Genomic DNA, 14,428 nt, shown 5'->3' with positions numbered 1-14,428 from the left:
GTTGTGTCAGTTGGTGTTATAATTTAATTTATATTCGAATTATTTGGATTCTAAAGGATGATTCTGTTTCCTGGAAATATATGAGTGCCCATACAGAATTCTTGGACAAAGACATTTCATTAATTCAAACACTGGATTATTGTTTGTGAATAACACAGAACTGTAGATCTTACAACACCACAAAGGATACAGTATACGTCATCGCCCTCCCTCTTGGATTTTTCGTCGGAACTCGAACTTGAATTCATTAGAATATTTCGTTTTTAGGACTTCTAAAATTTGTTTCGCGGAATATTCTTGGATTATTTTTGGATTTGATTCTTAAAACCATTCTTGGATTATTTTTGGATTTGAATCTTAAAATCATAAGTCCTTATTTTTTCATTTTTACTGAGTTTTCCAGGGAAATAAATTATTTGTTATGTTTTTCAAAGCATGTTGTTTTCACTTTTTCTTGTGCTACTGTTTATTAAGCCTAAACACGTAACATAAGAATGTAAGCTTTAAAAATTGAAATAATAATAATAATAATAATAATAATAATAATAATAATATCTTAAATCTCCGATGTTCTTATGAAGCTTTTTTCAGATTCCTACAACCTTCAGAATGTTTACTTTGTTTACGATAATAAAAGCCAGATAGAATAATTTTCTCTGCTCTGTTCTTGTATATCTTAAATCAAAAAAGATAGTTAGCTCAACAAAGATAGGTAAGGAAGGACAAAATGGAGGAATAAAAGAAACACTACAAAAGAGATAATGTCCAGTCTGTTTAGCTTCAACACCTTTTCAAATGACAAGCAAGTGGCATTGCGTTATTTGTTGAATAACGTGCTAATTGGAACTTTGGTAATATTGAAAAACTGTAGAATCTGTTGATAACGAGGCTCCCTCGTGAGTATGAAACCTTCCTTAGTTATTCAATGATAACCAGACCCTCTACTGCATTTTTATATTTAGAAACACCGACAGCTGAATTGTCATATAAGGAATACACAGAGAAAATTGGAGAGATGACCGAAGACGCCCAAACATACTTCACTAACTTCGTCGCACACAGGCCTGGCATAAGCCGGGAGGAAGTGGTGGATCATTACACAAAATGGGCCAAAACATATGATAAGGTTGGTATTACTCAAATCATATTTGTCTATTGTTTATAAATCTTTCTCGTCAGATTTTGCACAAGGCCATAAACTTGGGTAAGCGCGCAAATTACAACATCACAAATCATTTCATGTACTAAGTAACTTCTGAAATATAAATTAAATTCAAAAGAATTAGCAACATCCAGTGAATACTAAACCATCATTTGTCAAAAATGTTTGTTTTAATTGTACAGACACTGAAAATACAAGCAAACTGTACACTGTAAACTTTGTTAAAAGGTACACCTTTCAAAGTTATACATACATCTGTATTTTAATGAATAAAGTACTGGTTTAATTTTGAAATAATCTCCCCTGATGTATAGAATCTGTTACTGAATTATTAGTCATAGTACAGCTGTTAAATGAGCCCACAAGGGTGACAATTGCAAGCACTCTTATTGATCACATTTATACAACCTACTAGGCAATGTAGCTTATGTTAATGTATCGAATGTTGGTCTTAGTGACCACTATCCTATTTTTTTCGCAAGAAAGATTTAATGCAAGAGAAATAGGAAATGCATATACAATATACAAAACTATCACCTACAGATCGTTCAAAAGTTTTAATGAAGAACAACGTCTCGTTGACCTATATACATTTCCATGGAATATAATCCAAAATTTTGATAACATAAACGAAGCTATGAAGGTGTGGACTGACTTATTTACGGATGTAGTCTCTAAGCATGCACCACTGAAAGTACATCGAGTAAAGAATGAAATCCAACCTAATTGTCTCACTACTGAAATCCAAGACGCTATGTAAACACGATACCAATTCAAGGCTATTGGAAACTATGCACCATATAAAGTATGAAGAAACAAAATAACCAGTATGATTAAAATAGCTATCAATCAATGCTTGAAAACAAAAAGAGCAACACAAATTCCATTGGAAAGTCTTCATAGAACTCGTTGGGAAAACACACAAAGATCAGACAAATAAAATTCACTCACTTCTGGTAAATGACACAATAGCCACTGATAACACTGACATTGCAAATGTTTTCAATTATATTTTTTAACCAACATTATAACAAAGTTAAAAGAACCGGTGATATAAAACAACTTTTAAGACCTGAAAAAGTTCTGCAGCAGCAAAATATATAAGGAGGTATTTTCTCTATCACACCAGTACCAACAAACTTTGTTACAAATGTCTCAGTGAACTTGATTCCAAGAAAGCTACATGACTTGATCAGATTGGTCCACGACTCATTAAAACTTATGCCTCAGCTATTTCAGATAGAATAACATTTATAATAGTAATAGTAATAATAATAATAATAATAATAATGGGGACTTTGTATAGCGCCTAATCTTTATAATCAATTTAAGTAGTGCAACATAATCTGTCCACAAAATATGGAAAAATGCAAAAGTAATGGTTTTTTCCTGTTCACAAATCTGGTTCTAAAGACGGTGCTGATAACTACCGGCCAATCTAAATACTACCAAACGTGTCAAAATTGTTTGAAAGATATGTCCATGACTCGTTCATGTCCTATTTAACCAAACACTTGATGTTACACCATAATCAATCAGGCTTTAAACAGAAACATTCATGTGAGACTTCCTTGATCTCTCTAACTGATAAATGGCTTCAAGCCTTTGATCAAGGTAGAATAATAGGATCTTTATTTGCAGATTTCAGGAAAGCTTTTTTTTATATGGTGGATCATGAAATTCATTTGAAGAAACTGAACATTTTCCAATGTGATGAAAGCACAATTAGTTTATTCATGCTTCAGTGAGAGAACACAACATGTTTATATAAATAATGTCCTGTCTGAACCTGGTACAGTTAGATTTGGAGTACCACAAGGCTCTAGTCTAGGTCCATTACTATTTATATTATTTATTAATGACCTACCACTTTTACAAAGGGACTCAATATCATCAACAGATCTTTATGCAGATGAGGCAACATTGTCAGACATCCAACACACAAAGCATGAACTGGAAATTTCTTTACGGTTGCCCTAAACAAACTGGACAACTGGTGCAAATGCAATGGTATTGTGTTCAAAACTGGTAAAACTAAAATATTACTTATCTCAAAACGGCAAAGTAGAACAAATGTTGATAATGATGAAATATGTCTGAAATGGAGAGTTAAAAATATGCGAAAAGGTCTGTCATGATAGACTACGTAGTGTTTTTGGTAGATAATAACATAGCATGGACTGAACATATCAAACATATCAGTAAGAAAGTTAATTCAAGTTTATGGTTTCTCAGTTGGATAAGACATTTTCTCCATAAAAGGCACAGAAGACTAGCGTATAACAGTTACATATAACCCTATTTAGACTACTGTAATACATTATGGGATAATTCAGATGATAAAAACATAGCAAAGCTGGCACATCTTCAAAGAAAGAACATTTGGGCTAAGATCAATCCAAAAGAAAGCAAGCAAAATTTAGCTGGTAAATTAAAAATATTACCTATTAAAGACCGAATCCGGTTGAGAAAAGCCACATTAATATACAAGATATCCAGTCATAGTGTACCTTAATATTTACAATCATTATTCCAGTATAGGCTACTTGGTAATACTCCCCACATGCGATCCATGTCTACCAAACAGTATATAATTCCTAAACCAAATAAGGAATTATTCAAAAATTATTTCCAATACTCAGGAACTTTGCTCTGGAATAGTAGTCCAGTTGACATTAGAAATGTCCACTCTATTTCCTTCTTCCAAACCCAATATATCCAGTGGCTTCAGAGATACAGTTAAAATAAATAAATTTCCTTTGTATAAGGGCCTCAGGGTAGATTAGTTCTTCAGCTAATTATGTTACCCTCTTTAAATAAAGTCATTATTATTATTATTATTATTATTACTATTATTATTGTTATTATACAGTTATTGCTAATATTTTGTGCATATACTATACAATTTGTGTTGGTGCATTGTGCATATTACATGCGTACCTGCATTTCTTCAGATGGAAGAAAATTGACCGGCATGTATAAAGTGCCATTATTTAGTGGCACTGGAGCATATTTTGGACATCATCGATTTCAAGACTGCGAGACTTAAATTATATTCTGCAAACAGCTTCTTGGTGATATTTTGTCAGCAAGAACAAAAAATGTTTCATGTTACAAATATTTTACAAATTTTTGGCATTTTTACCTTTTATGTATATATAACTAAAAAAAATATAGATTTTTACCTTTTAAATATATATAACTAAACAAAATTGAAGTTTTCTGTTGATAGATTGTTTGGTGTTCTCAATTTACACAATGTTAAGCCTCTTTTCGTGTGTACTTGTCAATCACGTGATAAATTGATTGATTCGATATTCATGCGGCTTTATTCAAAGAGACTGGTTGGACAACTTGCCTTTATACGATCGTTTGAGGGGGTTAGGAGTATAATCAAACGTTATGGAGACAGTCACTATATATTTGTAAATAAGAAATAGTTTTCTATAAATGACAATACCAATAAAAATTTCATTACAAAATGGCGTCAACATACATGGATTGAATATGTGGTGAGAAGTGGAAATGTTATGGAAAACTATACATTTAGCAACATTGAATAATATGAATCATAAAGAATATCATAAAGTTCAGTTGACATTTTCAGTTTTTACTATTAAAAGAACTGACGAACCATAATCCGGTTTGCTTTTAGAGACCCCTGGTGGTTCAAAAATTAAGGTGCTTACCTATACAGATTACATCTTCCACTTCAGTTCGCTTGAGTTCGAGTCTCGGTACGCCCAACGTGGCTATGTGACATAGCTTGATATTAACTTCCCGTGGGTAGGTAGGTCTTTCTGGGTTCTTCCTCCACCAAGTATTCTGACTGCCATGCATAACATATCAGTGATGAAAAATGTTGTTAACCCCCTCTCCCCCCAAATAAACAAAACAAAACAAACCCAAACAATTTCGCCTTTTCAAAAAGAAATCAATTCGTGTGTTTATAACTGGTCAAGCAGTTTCTATCTCAGTCCAGGTACTAACGAAAGTTTTTGAGCATGAATGTCATAATCAAGTTCATATTACAATGCTGAAACTGGATAAGTTAATATCAAAGAATATTCAGCATATTTTGTAAGCTTGGTGTCTTCCCGCGGCATTTTAAATTCCAGAATTTTGGCTTTTAACTTGGACTTTGTATTGTTATTATCAATTGCAATGACTTCATCTGTATTCATCTCTACCGTATAACATATATAGATCGGAGATTGGCTAGTGAAGATGTCGAGATTAATGTTCAAAATGGACATCCAAAATATGGAGCCACAATCATCTGTATGCTCATATAAATGAATGGGCCAAAACTTATTTATATACTTTTAGGATCTAGATAACAATGGTCGTTACCACGGCCCTAAAATAGCCGCCGATGCGGTGGCGGAGGAATTTCCGGTTGCAAGGGACTCAGTAAAAATCCTAGATATAGGAGCCGGAACAGGGAATTTTGGCAAGGAGGTAAGTCTGTTTTATCTGGTTGATTGCTTTGTTGGTTTGGATGTTTGATTGGGTTAGCTAGTCCATTAAAAGAACGTCCACCTTCTTAGCTCTGGTTATTGGCATCCGGGTGTTTTGTGGCTTTTTTTGTTCTTTAAGTAGAAAAGTACTTCCTTTGTCGGACTCTCTTTTATTATTCGTACGCATGGAACAAGATAAAATGTAATAATGTAATAGCGTATCTGTTACATACCCCGTAAATTGATTAGTGTAGCTGACATACATAGAATGCGTATATCATAGAGCGAGGAAGAAGCTGACGTTTTTCAGCTTTCTTCGCTGAATGCCAACTGTTGAGCACGAGCGGTACAGAATCTAGTGAGTTGAGTTGTTTCGTTCAAACTGTATCACAAATATACCTGTTAACCGAAGTGGTGCAGGAAGTGTTCTTCCTGTTTTATTGGTAAAACAAATATATAAAATAAAGACACGCCGTTTTTGTTTCCTCTTATATGTGTATAATAAATTAAATAGCATGAATTTATCAATGAAAACTATAAATAATTTTATAATTACTAGTTTTTAGATATGTCGATAGTATCCAAACGATGAATCAAAGCATTTCGTTCCATTTTATAGGTAGTATTGAATTGTGCCCCTTTGTACGATTATTGTACCAATCTTTTAAGATTGTAAAATTTTATAAAATCAGATTTAAAACCTATTGAAATTATTTTTATAATTTTGACAATTGAATAGTTCCAAGAAGTAACATTGAGGGGATGGTACTGTTTGAAATTGCGCAATACTTTTGTACTGATATATTTGTCTGTATTTTCTGCAAATAAGAAGCAAATTTATAACACTTCAGTTCCATTGATATATGTGAGACAATATATATATATATATATATATATATATATATATATATATATATATATATATATATATATATATATATATATATATATATATATATATATATATATTCGCACCAGTAGGGGAAAAGAACTAGAAATGTCCAAAAGCTTTGTTGGTAAAATGTTTTAAGGCATGGTCAGCTCAACCAATCCAGTTTTTGAGCCTGTGTCTGTTTTTAATTATGATGTACATATTTTTGTACTGCTGTAAATACTACAGTAACATTTCATGAAGTAAACAAACAAAACAAAGGTAGCTACATTGTGTAAGTTACCGTTCAGAAGTAGAGATACCCCATAGCATTGTAAGGCACAAAAAAATTAAGCTGGTCAACATAGTCAATCCAGTTATCGAGAATATGTTTCTGACCAACACCAATAACATTTAAAGTAAGCAAAACTACAAAAACATTATGAATCAAGTTTATGTATAATCTTAGAATTTAAACATTGGATAGATTGTAATCAATAACAAGATCGCTTGCCTTAAACGAAAAATCTTGTAAATTCTTTAATTAAAGAGTATTTTCATTAATGAAAGTAGTGCAAACATCCGGGTCTATTTTATTTATTTGTAGAACCATGCCTTTTAACATTCAACAACTTTAACTCATTTAATATTGAAATATGCAGAAATTGTGAAATCTGATGTCAGAACTAGTATGCCATGCTCGCTAGTTATATTTTTGATTCTTAACAGATATACTTATATTTTATCTTCGCCCTTATTATTATTATTTATGTCTATGTATCGAATATGTATACATTTGAAAGACAATGTAGGATATAGTTACCTACCTGATCTTTGGTCGTACTAATATATATATATATATATATATGATAGGCTTATAAACATGGGTTTAGGGAGCTGCACGGGATAGATCCTTCGGCTGGAATGCTTGAACGCTGTCGAGAGAAAAACATCTACAAGAAACTACTTTGTGATTTTTTTGTGAGAGATACACCAAATCTTGAAAATGGTAAGGGAAATTTGTGTTTCTGTCCCATGTATGTATGTATGTATGTATGTATGTATGTATGTATGTATGTATGTATGTATGTATGTATGTGTGTGTATGTATGAACGAACGGACGGACGGATGGATGGATGGATTGCAGAAAGAAAAGCTTATGGTAATTGGATGTTAATTATACGGATACACTTCTTTGCTTTTGTAATACATAAATGTAGGACTTAAAATAAGACTAATCTCAACCCAAACATTAATAAAGATTGAGTCCGCTCAATCACGTGTCGTACAATGGTCAAGATCAATCGCGTGTCGTACAATGGTCGATACCAATTACATGTCGTGAAAAGGTGAAGATCAATCACGTGTCGTACAATTGTCAAGATCAGTCAACTGTCTTAAATGGTCAAAATCGACGACGTGTCGTAAAATGGTCAAGATGTCAAATTGAAATCAATAAGTTACTGGTGCGTCTTGGGGATTCTTTTGCTGTTGGTTTTCTTTTTCTTAAATGTTCGAAGAGAAGAAACATATATGTAGAAATACATGAAATATTATTACCTCATTTTTTTAACATTAGAGAATTGATGTATTGGATCTATATTTGAGGCAGGTTCCAAATTTTCATTTATATATATTATGCAAAATTCTTTCGAATGACACACACGGACACAAGACACAAGGTGGGTTTGTTCATTGCTTTTGTAGTTAGGAACATAAAATGACGTCATATAAGGACTAGTGAGGGCCGTGATTAAAAGAGAAAGCTCTAAATGAGAAAGCCAGTCTTCGTGTATTCCGATTGAAGTGCCTATGATGTAGTTAGGAATCGCATACCCTTTTTCTCTAGTGAAACTTTGACAATAATATTAATAGCTCAAATAGATACAGTCTGTAGACAGTTTTCATGATAACAACATAAATCTCTTCAAGTAACTGTCCGCTCGACTTCTTTCCTTGTGCGCTAGACTTGTAGCTGTTTCCTAGAAATATCACTGTATACTAGACCATTGTCCTGTTCTCTACATTTACCACTCCCTGCTGTGTTCTAGACTTATCACTGTCCGCTAGACTGATATCACTGTCTACTAGACTCATGTCACAGTCCGATAGACTCATATCACTGTCTACAAGACTCTTGTCACGGTCCGCTAGATTCATGTCACTGTCTGCAAAGTCTCTCTATCAAATGGCAAAGAAATACGTGTTACCCAAACAAATAGAAATGTCGTGTATGTCCCGCTCAAGAAATACATATAAAAAAACACCAGTAGTTCAATGGAAGACTGACCCATAATTACGGCAGAGACCTCTTTTCCAAAATTTGTGTTTGAAGTTTAATCGGTATATAGGAACATACTTTAACAATTTGGTTTTCAGTTCATGTTATATGATTTTGCTATTTTTGTACTAATAGCCTAAGACAGAGAAATTGCCTAACGCATAGAAACAAAGGCAAGACAAAGGAAACTCGGTACAGGAATGCAAACTTTACCATTCATTATATATTTAGACGAATACGACTGCACCGTTGTAACCGGGGCTATGGGAGAGGGACACCTATCTTGCGACTGTCTGTATGAAATGATCCGAGTAGTTAAACCAGGTTAGTATTGGTTGTCATTCTTCGTACATATAATTATTCTCTCTCTCTCTCTCTCGATCGATCGATCGATCGATCGATCGATCGATCGATCGATATAATAATGCAACGTAGCAGCATTTCCCCGTGCTTAACTCAGTCGGTAGTCTTGTTTCTTCCCACCCACAGCAAAGCGCATCATCTCTTCAAACTTCGCCCCCAATCTCCACCCCTGCAATGAATCAAACCATTTAAAATCGACGTGATACTAACAGAAAATCTCCAAATATTTCCACGTGGCCTTGAGTGAATTTTCTAAATGAATGGAAATATATTCCAATATTGTTTAATTTTTTTTATATAAATTTCGGATTTTATTCTTAAATTATGATTCAGAATTTCGCAAGACTTTAGAAATTATCATTGTCGTATAATAAATTCGGGACACCATTTGATTATATCATTCAAATACATGTAAAATAGTTATTACAGAAAGTCTATTTACTTCATACGTCAGGACAAAATGGTGATTTCGAGTATTATTTTTTTTTGTATAATTTTATTTAAAAAAATAAAAAGCATTTGTAAATAATAATAAAAATCTTATAATATCTATAGCATCCTACCCTTCCCATCACATTTTGCTAATAAAAAAAACTGCAATGAACAAATTAAAACAGTATATAAAAACGTATTTTAAAAAGTAATTGGCTCTTTTTGTCACAATTTACCTCTAGTGTCCAGGAAGTGAAAATGACCAGGCGAAGCTAGATTTAAAAAAAAAATGCCCATCTGAAGTAAAGTCAAGCTGTATACTCTTATAACCTATACTACACACATGAAAATAAATGGAATTAAACGTTCTTTGAACAATACATAAGATATAAGATTTTTTATTGTCATTATAACCAGTGAGGAAAACTATTTTTCTTTAAAAATCTAACCCCTATTCAAAATACGAAACTGCCATGTGAAATATTTTTTCTTCTTAACAAAGAGTATTTCATATATTTTATGTAAAAGTTACATTTTCTGTGTAAGAATATGAAAATGTCCATCATTTCATGTAGAATGATAAAAAAATTACTTTTCTCATAAATATATAAAAATAAAAGTATTTCTATTATTTTTGTAAAAAAAATAATTTATGTCCTTGGTAAAAATATAATGACAAGAAAGAGTTATTTGCCTTTTTTTTAATATGACATAATGATAAAATCTGTAGTCATTCAAAATGTACAGTATAATTTGATGATAAAATTCAAGGGTATCCAAAATGTAAAATATGTTTTAGCAATAAAAATCCAAGTATGTTCTAAAATTATAATATGACTTAACGGTAAAATCTGAGACTGATAATATTTTTTAAGGATACAATCCATTGATGGCTGAAATTTATAACTTAATGATAAAGTCCAAGGGTATCACAAATGTATGACTAATGATAAAATATGAGGATATTCAAAATTAAAAATATAATTTGGATACAAAATTCAAAGATATCTTTTTTTTAAAGCCTTATGACTTAATGATAAAATCCGTGAAGATCCAAACTGATAATATAATAATTATTAAATTCAAGGACATGTTACACTTTTATTATGACTCTACGATCATATTCGAGGATATTCCAAATTTTAAACATAATTTAATGATAAAAATCTGAGTATATCTTAACTTTCCAGTGTGTCCAAATCATAATAGATCAGGTTCAATCTAAAGCATATTCAAGGATAAACTTTCGGTGAAGTTTATCCAGAATATTTTTGAGAGGCTTGACTGTAAACAAAACAGCATACAATTGGTCATTGTCGCCAAAACACACACAAACAACCACACCATAGTGCTAATATTATAAAGCATAAAACAATTTCCTTTAGATCAGTACTAAGAGAGCGTAAATGTAGGCCACGTATCACCAAAATGAGAGAGACAAAATGCTGTTAAAATAGACTGGGACAACTATTTGTTTGACCCAAGTTCTTGGGAATTCGCATTGTTATTGTTGTTTCTAATTGACTCTCTCGAGATTGAATATTCAAGCTCAGACAACATTCATTCAAACCTCAACAATGCACAATGTTTTAATAGTATCACCCTTCTGGTTGGTCCGAATTTCCTCTGACCCTTATCACCCCAATTTTGAAAACTGGACGTTTATGTTGAAGTGTAAGGTCCGAATCCATTCCCTATCGAAAAGTTGGAATTCGCCAACACCATTTGGCGTCGGCATGGGGTAGTCACTTGCAAGCCGGCCCAGCAAACTTGAACGACCTTTCATTGAGACGTACCTGCATGAAATCGACAAGAATATGATTTATTTTCTCAAAAATCGTGAGCATAGCATTCATGTCTTTAATCCACAGACAGACGAGACGAAAGTACGTCATTGCTGAAATTTGACCTGGATCTGGATATTTTCAACTCGAATCACATGACTATATAAATCTCGCAACCAACATGTCAATGACATCAGAGGTCATATAGTCACGTGATATCGGCAATAAACACACTTGCAAAGTTGCAGATATAATTTAGACATATTATATAGAAGTCATTTAATGTTTGTAAATAAATATAATGCACACTTAATTCTCAACATATTTGTTTTGAGAACAACGACCAGAAACCTGTAGGTATCGCAGCAGGGTGGTGAAAACCATTTTCAAGAAGTACCGAGCACGTGTTAGCGATGTTTTTGTTGGTGTCACGTGACAACCACATTGACATGTGCTCTCTGCGCAGTAAATCTGCTTTTTTCTTCTTCAAATTGCTGCAACATTTACAGATTTTCGGCGTTTGTTTTCACAATAAAAAATTTAAGAAGTTTATGTTTTAAATTTTTCTATAAAAATTACGTGACTTTCATTTATATGTTTGACTTGTTTTCCTACAGCAACACTATAAATTGTTTATTGTTGATATCACGTGACTGTATGACCTCTGATGTCATTGACATGCGAAAAATGGGGTGGCAAGGGTCAGAGGAAACTCGGACTACCTTTTGGTGTGCCAGTTTAGGACAAGCCATCGGAACCATACCGTGAAAACATTTTGTGCACTTGAGGCTTGACTGTGCAACTCTGAAGGACCCAATGAGAAAATATGTATAAAGTATACAATCTCCGTAACTCGTGTAATTAAGTTGAGTTTAGTGCAACAGTGTTATCCATTCTGTTAAAGCGGACTGCCTGTCACGGCAACTGTTCCATAATATACAAATATTTTGCAGTGTGAATGTGTGCTCTTGAAGACTCGATACGCGATGGCGTGAAAGCCAATATTAAAACAGTTTTAATGAGATGATCCCTCTCCAGCTCAAAAATTTCAGCAATTCACATTTTCAAAGATCTGGTATCGAGCCTGAGTCTCGAATAAGGCTGTTGACCTTTCTCTAGATGGCATAATACAAACAACATCAATACATGTATTAAAACCATTCATTTAAATATGATTTGTTCATGTCGTTTCTTTGAACTGTAAACACTTTAAAAAAATAAACGTATAATTAAACTTAAGTTGAATGTAAAAAATTAAATCTTGCAGGATTGGCAGATATATTGATAGCAAGAAATGAAATTCTGGGTTATGCATAATGGAAAACACGTTGATGCAATAAAGAACACAATAACATGGACTTCAAAGATCACATAATTGAAATGTATCTATTAATTATCTCTCAAAATCACATTATAGTGTTTCATGTTTGTATAACGTTTGTATGTTATGGCCATGAGGACCGCCAGTATTCGTTACAGACCTCAGATGACAGTATGACACAGTTCTGTCAAATATGACAAACTTACACTGATGTCAGGTGAATGCAACATTTATAAGACAACGGTCAATTCAATGTATCCATTCTCATCTTTGTAGAATGTAAACATTAGTATTTACTTCTTTAAAAAAATGCTTGAAAATATTTACATTTAAACACCTGAATCTTGGTTTATGCCGTGGCATGACCTTGCATAATACTTACTGCAAACAACGTATAATGAGCGCCATCCTAGAATGTTTGCTAGAACATGACAGGGTTTGGAAACCTTTGGATCTGGATGCAATACCTTCCAGCATCTCCTTGTACACATTTGAACTTAGCAGAGGGTAATGATAGTTATTATTGTATATAACTCGATCAATTATCTATGCGCTAGTTGCCATTAAAAAAAGAATTTTCATAATTAAAACCGTTTCCAATCAGCACACTCAATAATGACTTATTTAAACAAGTGTCACAAAAGAGCAAGCACCACCATCTGCAACCCACCAGATTATGTACAAAATCAAAATGTTATAAACTAAGATACTGCTAATAAGAAAGACCAGTAATTTTCATTCATTCCTCAGGTGGTCTGGTTATCATAGTGATGAGAAAGGAGTACCTTGACTATGTGCAAGAATACAGAGATCGTCTAGAGCCTCTCATGGATCAGCTTGAAGCGGAGAGAAAATGGCAGAAAATCAGCAGAAAAATAGTACCCAATTATTCCTTTAATAAGGAAGGAGTCCTGTATAAATTTAGAAGAGAATGACACGATATTTCTTTTCTTTTTTTTTTCTACTGTGGCAGTACCTTATTTACTACATTTATGTTAATTGTCATATCAGTTATATCTAAAGGCTACAACTAAAGTGGGATGATTAAGTATACACTGTATCTGACATTGTGCTGACAGTAGATAGGTTGTTGATAAAAACAGGAAATGTTGACACTGAAGCACTGAAGCCTACAATTTACTAGCTAAGCTACCGACAAAACAGACACAGAGTTAGAGTAGAATGCCTACACACTGCAACAAGATATTTATTAGAGAGGGCCAATGAACAAAATGTGCTGACTAAACAAAGAAAATATTTTGTGAATAAGAAATTATGTAGAATTCAAACAGAAAATAACTGCTCTCCTGGAAATCTTTGGATTATTTGCAGTCTTAGAATGGAAGGCACTTACTTAACAATCAACATATGCTAGTAAATAACTATTAAACAAATTATATTTGTTTTGCTTTTTTAATCGTAAATTTTTCCAGTAATTTGTATATGGCCAGAATATCTTTCACACTGTCCCATTTTGCCACCATATCGACATATGTGACATGTATTAAACATGTGATGAAACTATCTTAAAAGTAATTATATTAGTCTGTGATAGATACCGATGATTTGTAAAAAAAAAAAATAATATTTTTTATAATTATTTTGTTATGTAAAATGAAATTTTGCTGTTACTAACATTAAATTCATAACATGATTACTTTGGAATTTCTGTACATTCCATACTGACAAATTACCAAAGTACCTTTAGAGTGAAAGGTACAGTGGTATGTACCACCAGAAAAGAGTACCATGA

General features: G+C 32.8%; 1 protein-coding gene across 3 annotated transcripts in view; it reads left to right on the top strand.

Moving 5' to 3' along the window:
- LOC149794635 (methyltransferase-like protein 27) overlaps nt 1–14,078 on the top strand; it is a 39,334-nt gene extending 25,256 nt beyond the window's left edge. For all 3 annotated transcript variants that reach the window (XM_089964243.1, XM_089964244.1, XM_089964245.1), the window contains exons 2-6: nt 963–1,126; nt 5,492–5,623; nt 7,367–7,502; nt 9,007–9,099; nt 13,426–14,078. In XM_089964243.1, coding sequence (XP_089820369.1) covers nt 963–1,126; nt 5,492–5,623; nt 7,367–7,502; nt 9,007–9,099; nt 13,426–13,610 — 710 coding nt within the window. In that variant the 3' untranslated portion in view covers nt 13,611–14,078. The remainder of the gene's footprint in view (nt 1–962; nt 1,127–5,491; nt 5,624–7,366; nt 7,503–9,006; nt 9,100–13,425) is intronic.
- The last annotated feature ends 350 nt before the right edge of the window (nt 14,079–14,428 follow it).

This window comes from Sinohyriopsis cumingii, chromosome 7, assembly GCF_028554795.1.
Source record: "Sinohyriopsis cumingii isolate HCF-2022 chromosome 7, ASM2855479v2, whole genome shotgun sequence".
Lineage (NCBI taxonomy): Eukaryota > Metazoa > Mollusca > Bivalvia > Unionida > Unionidae > Sinohyriopsis > Sinohyriopsis cumingii.
The sequence above is the reverse complement of the archived record's forward strand: the minus strand, read 5'-3'. Positions and strand labels throughout refer to the sequence as shown.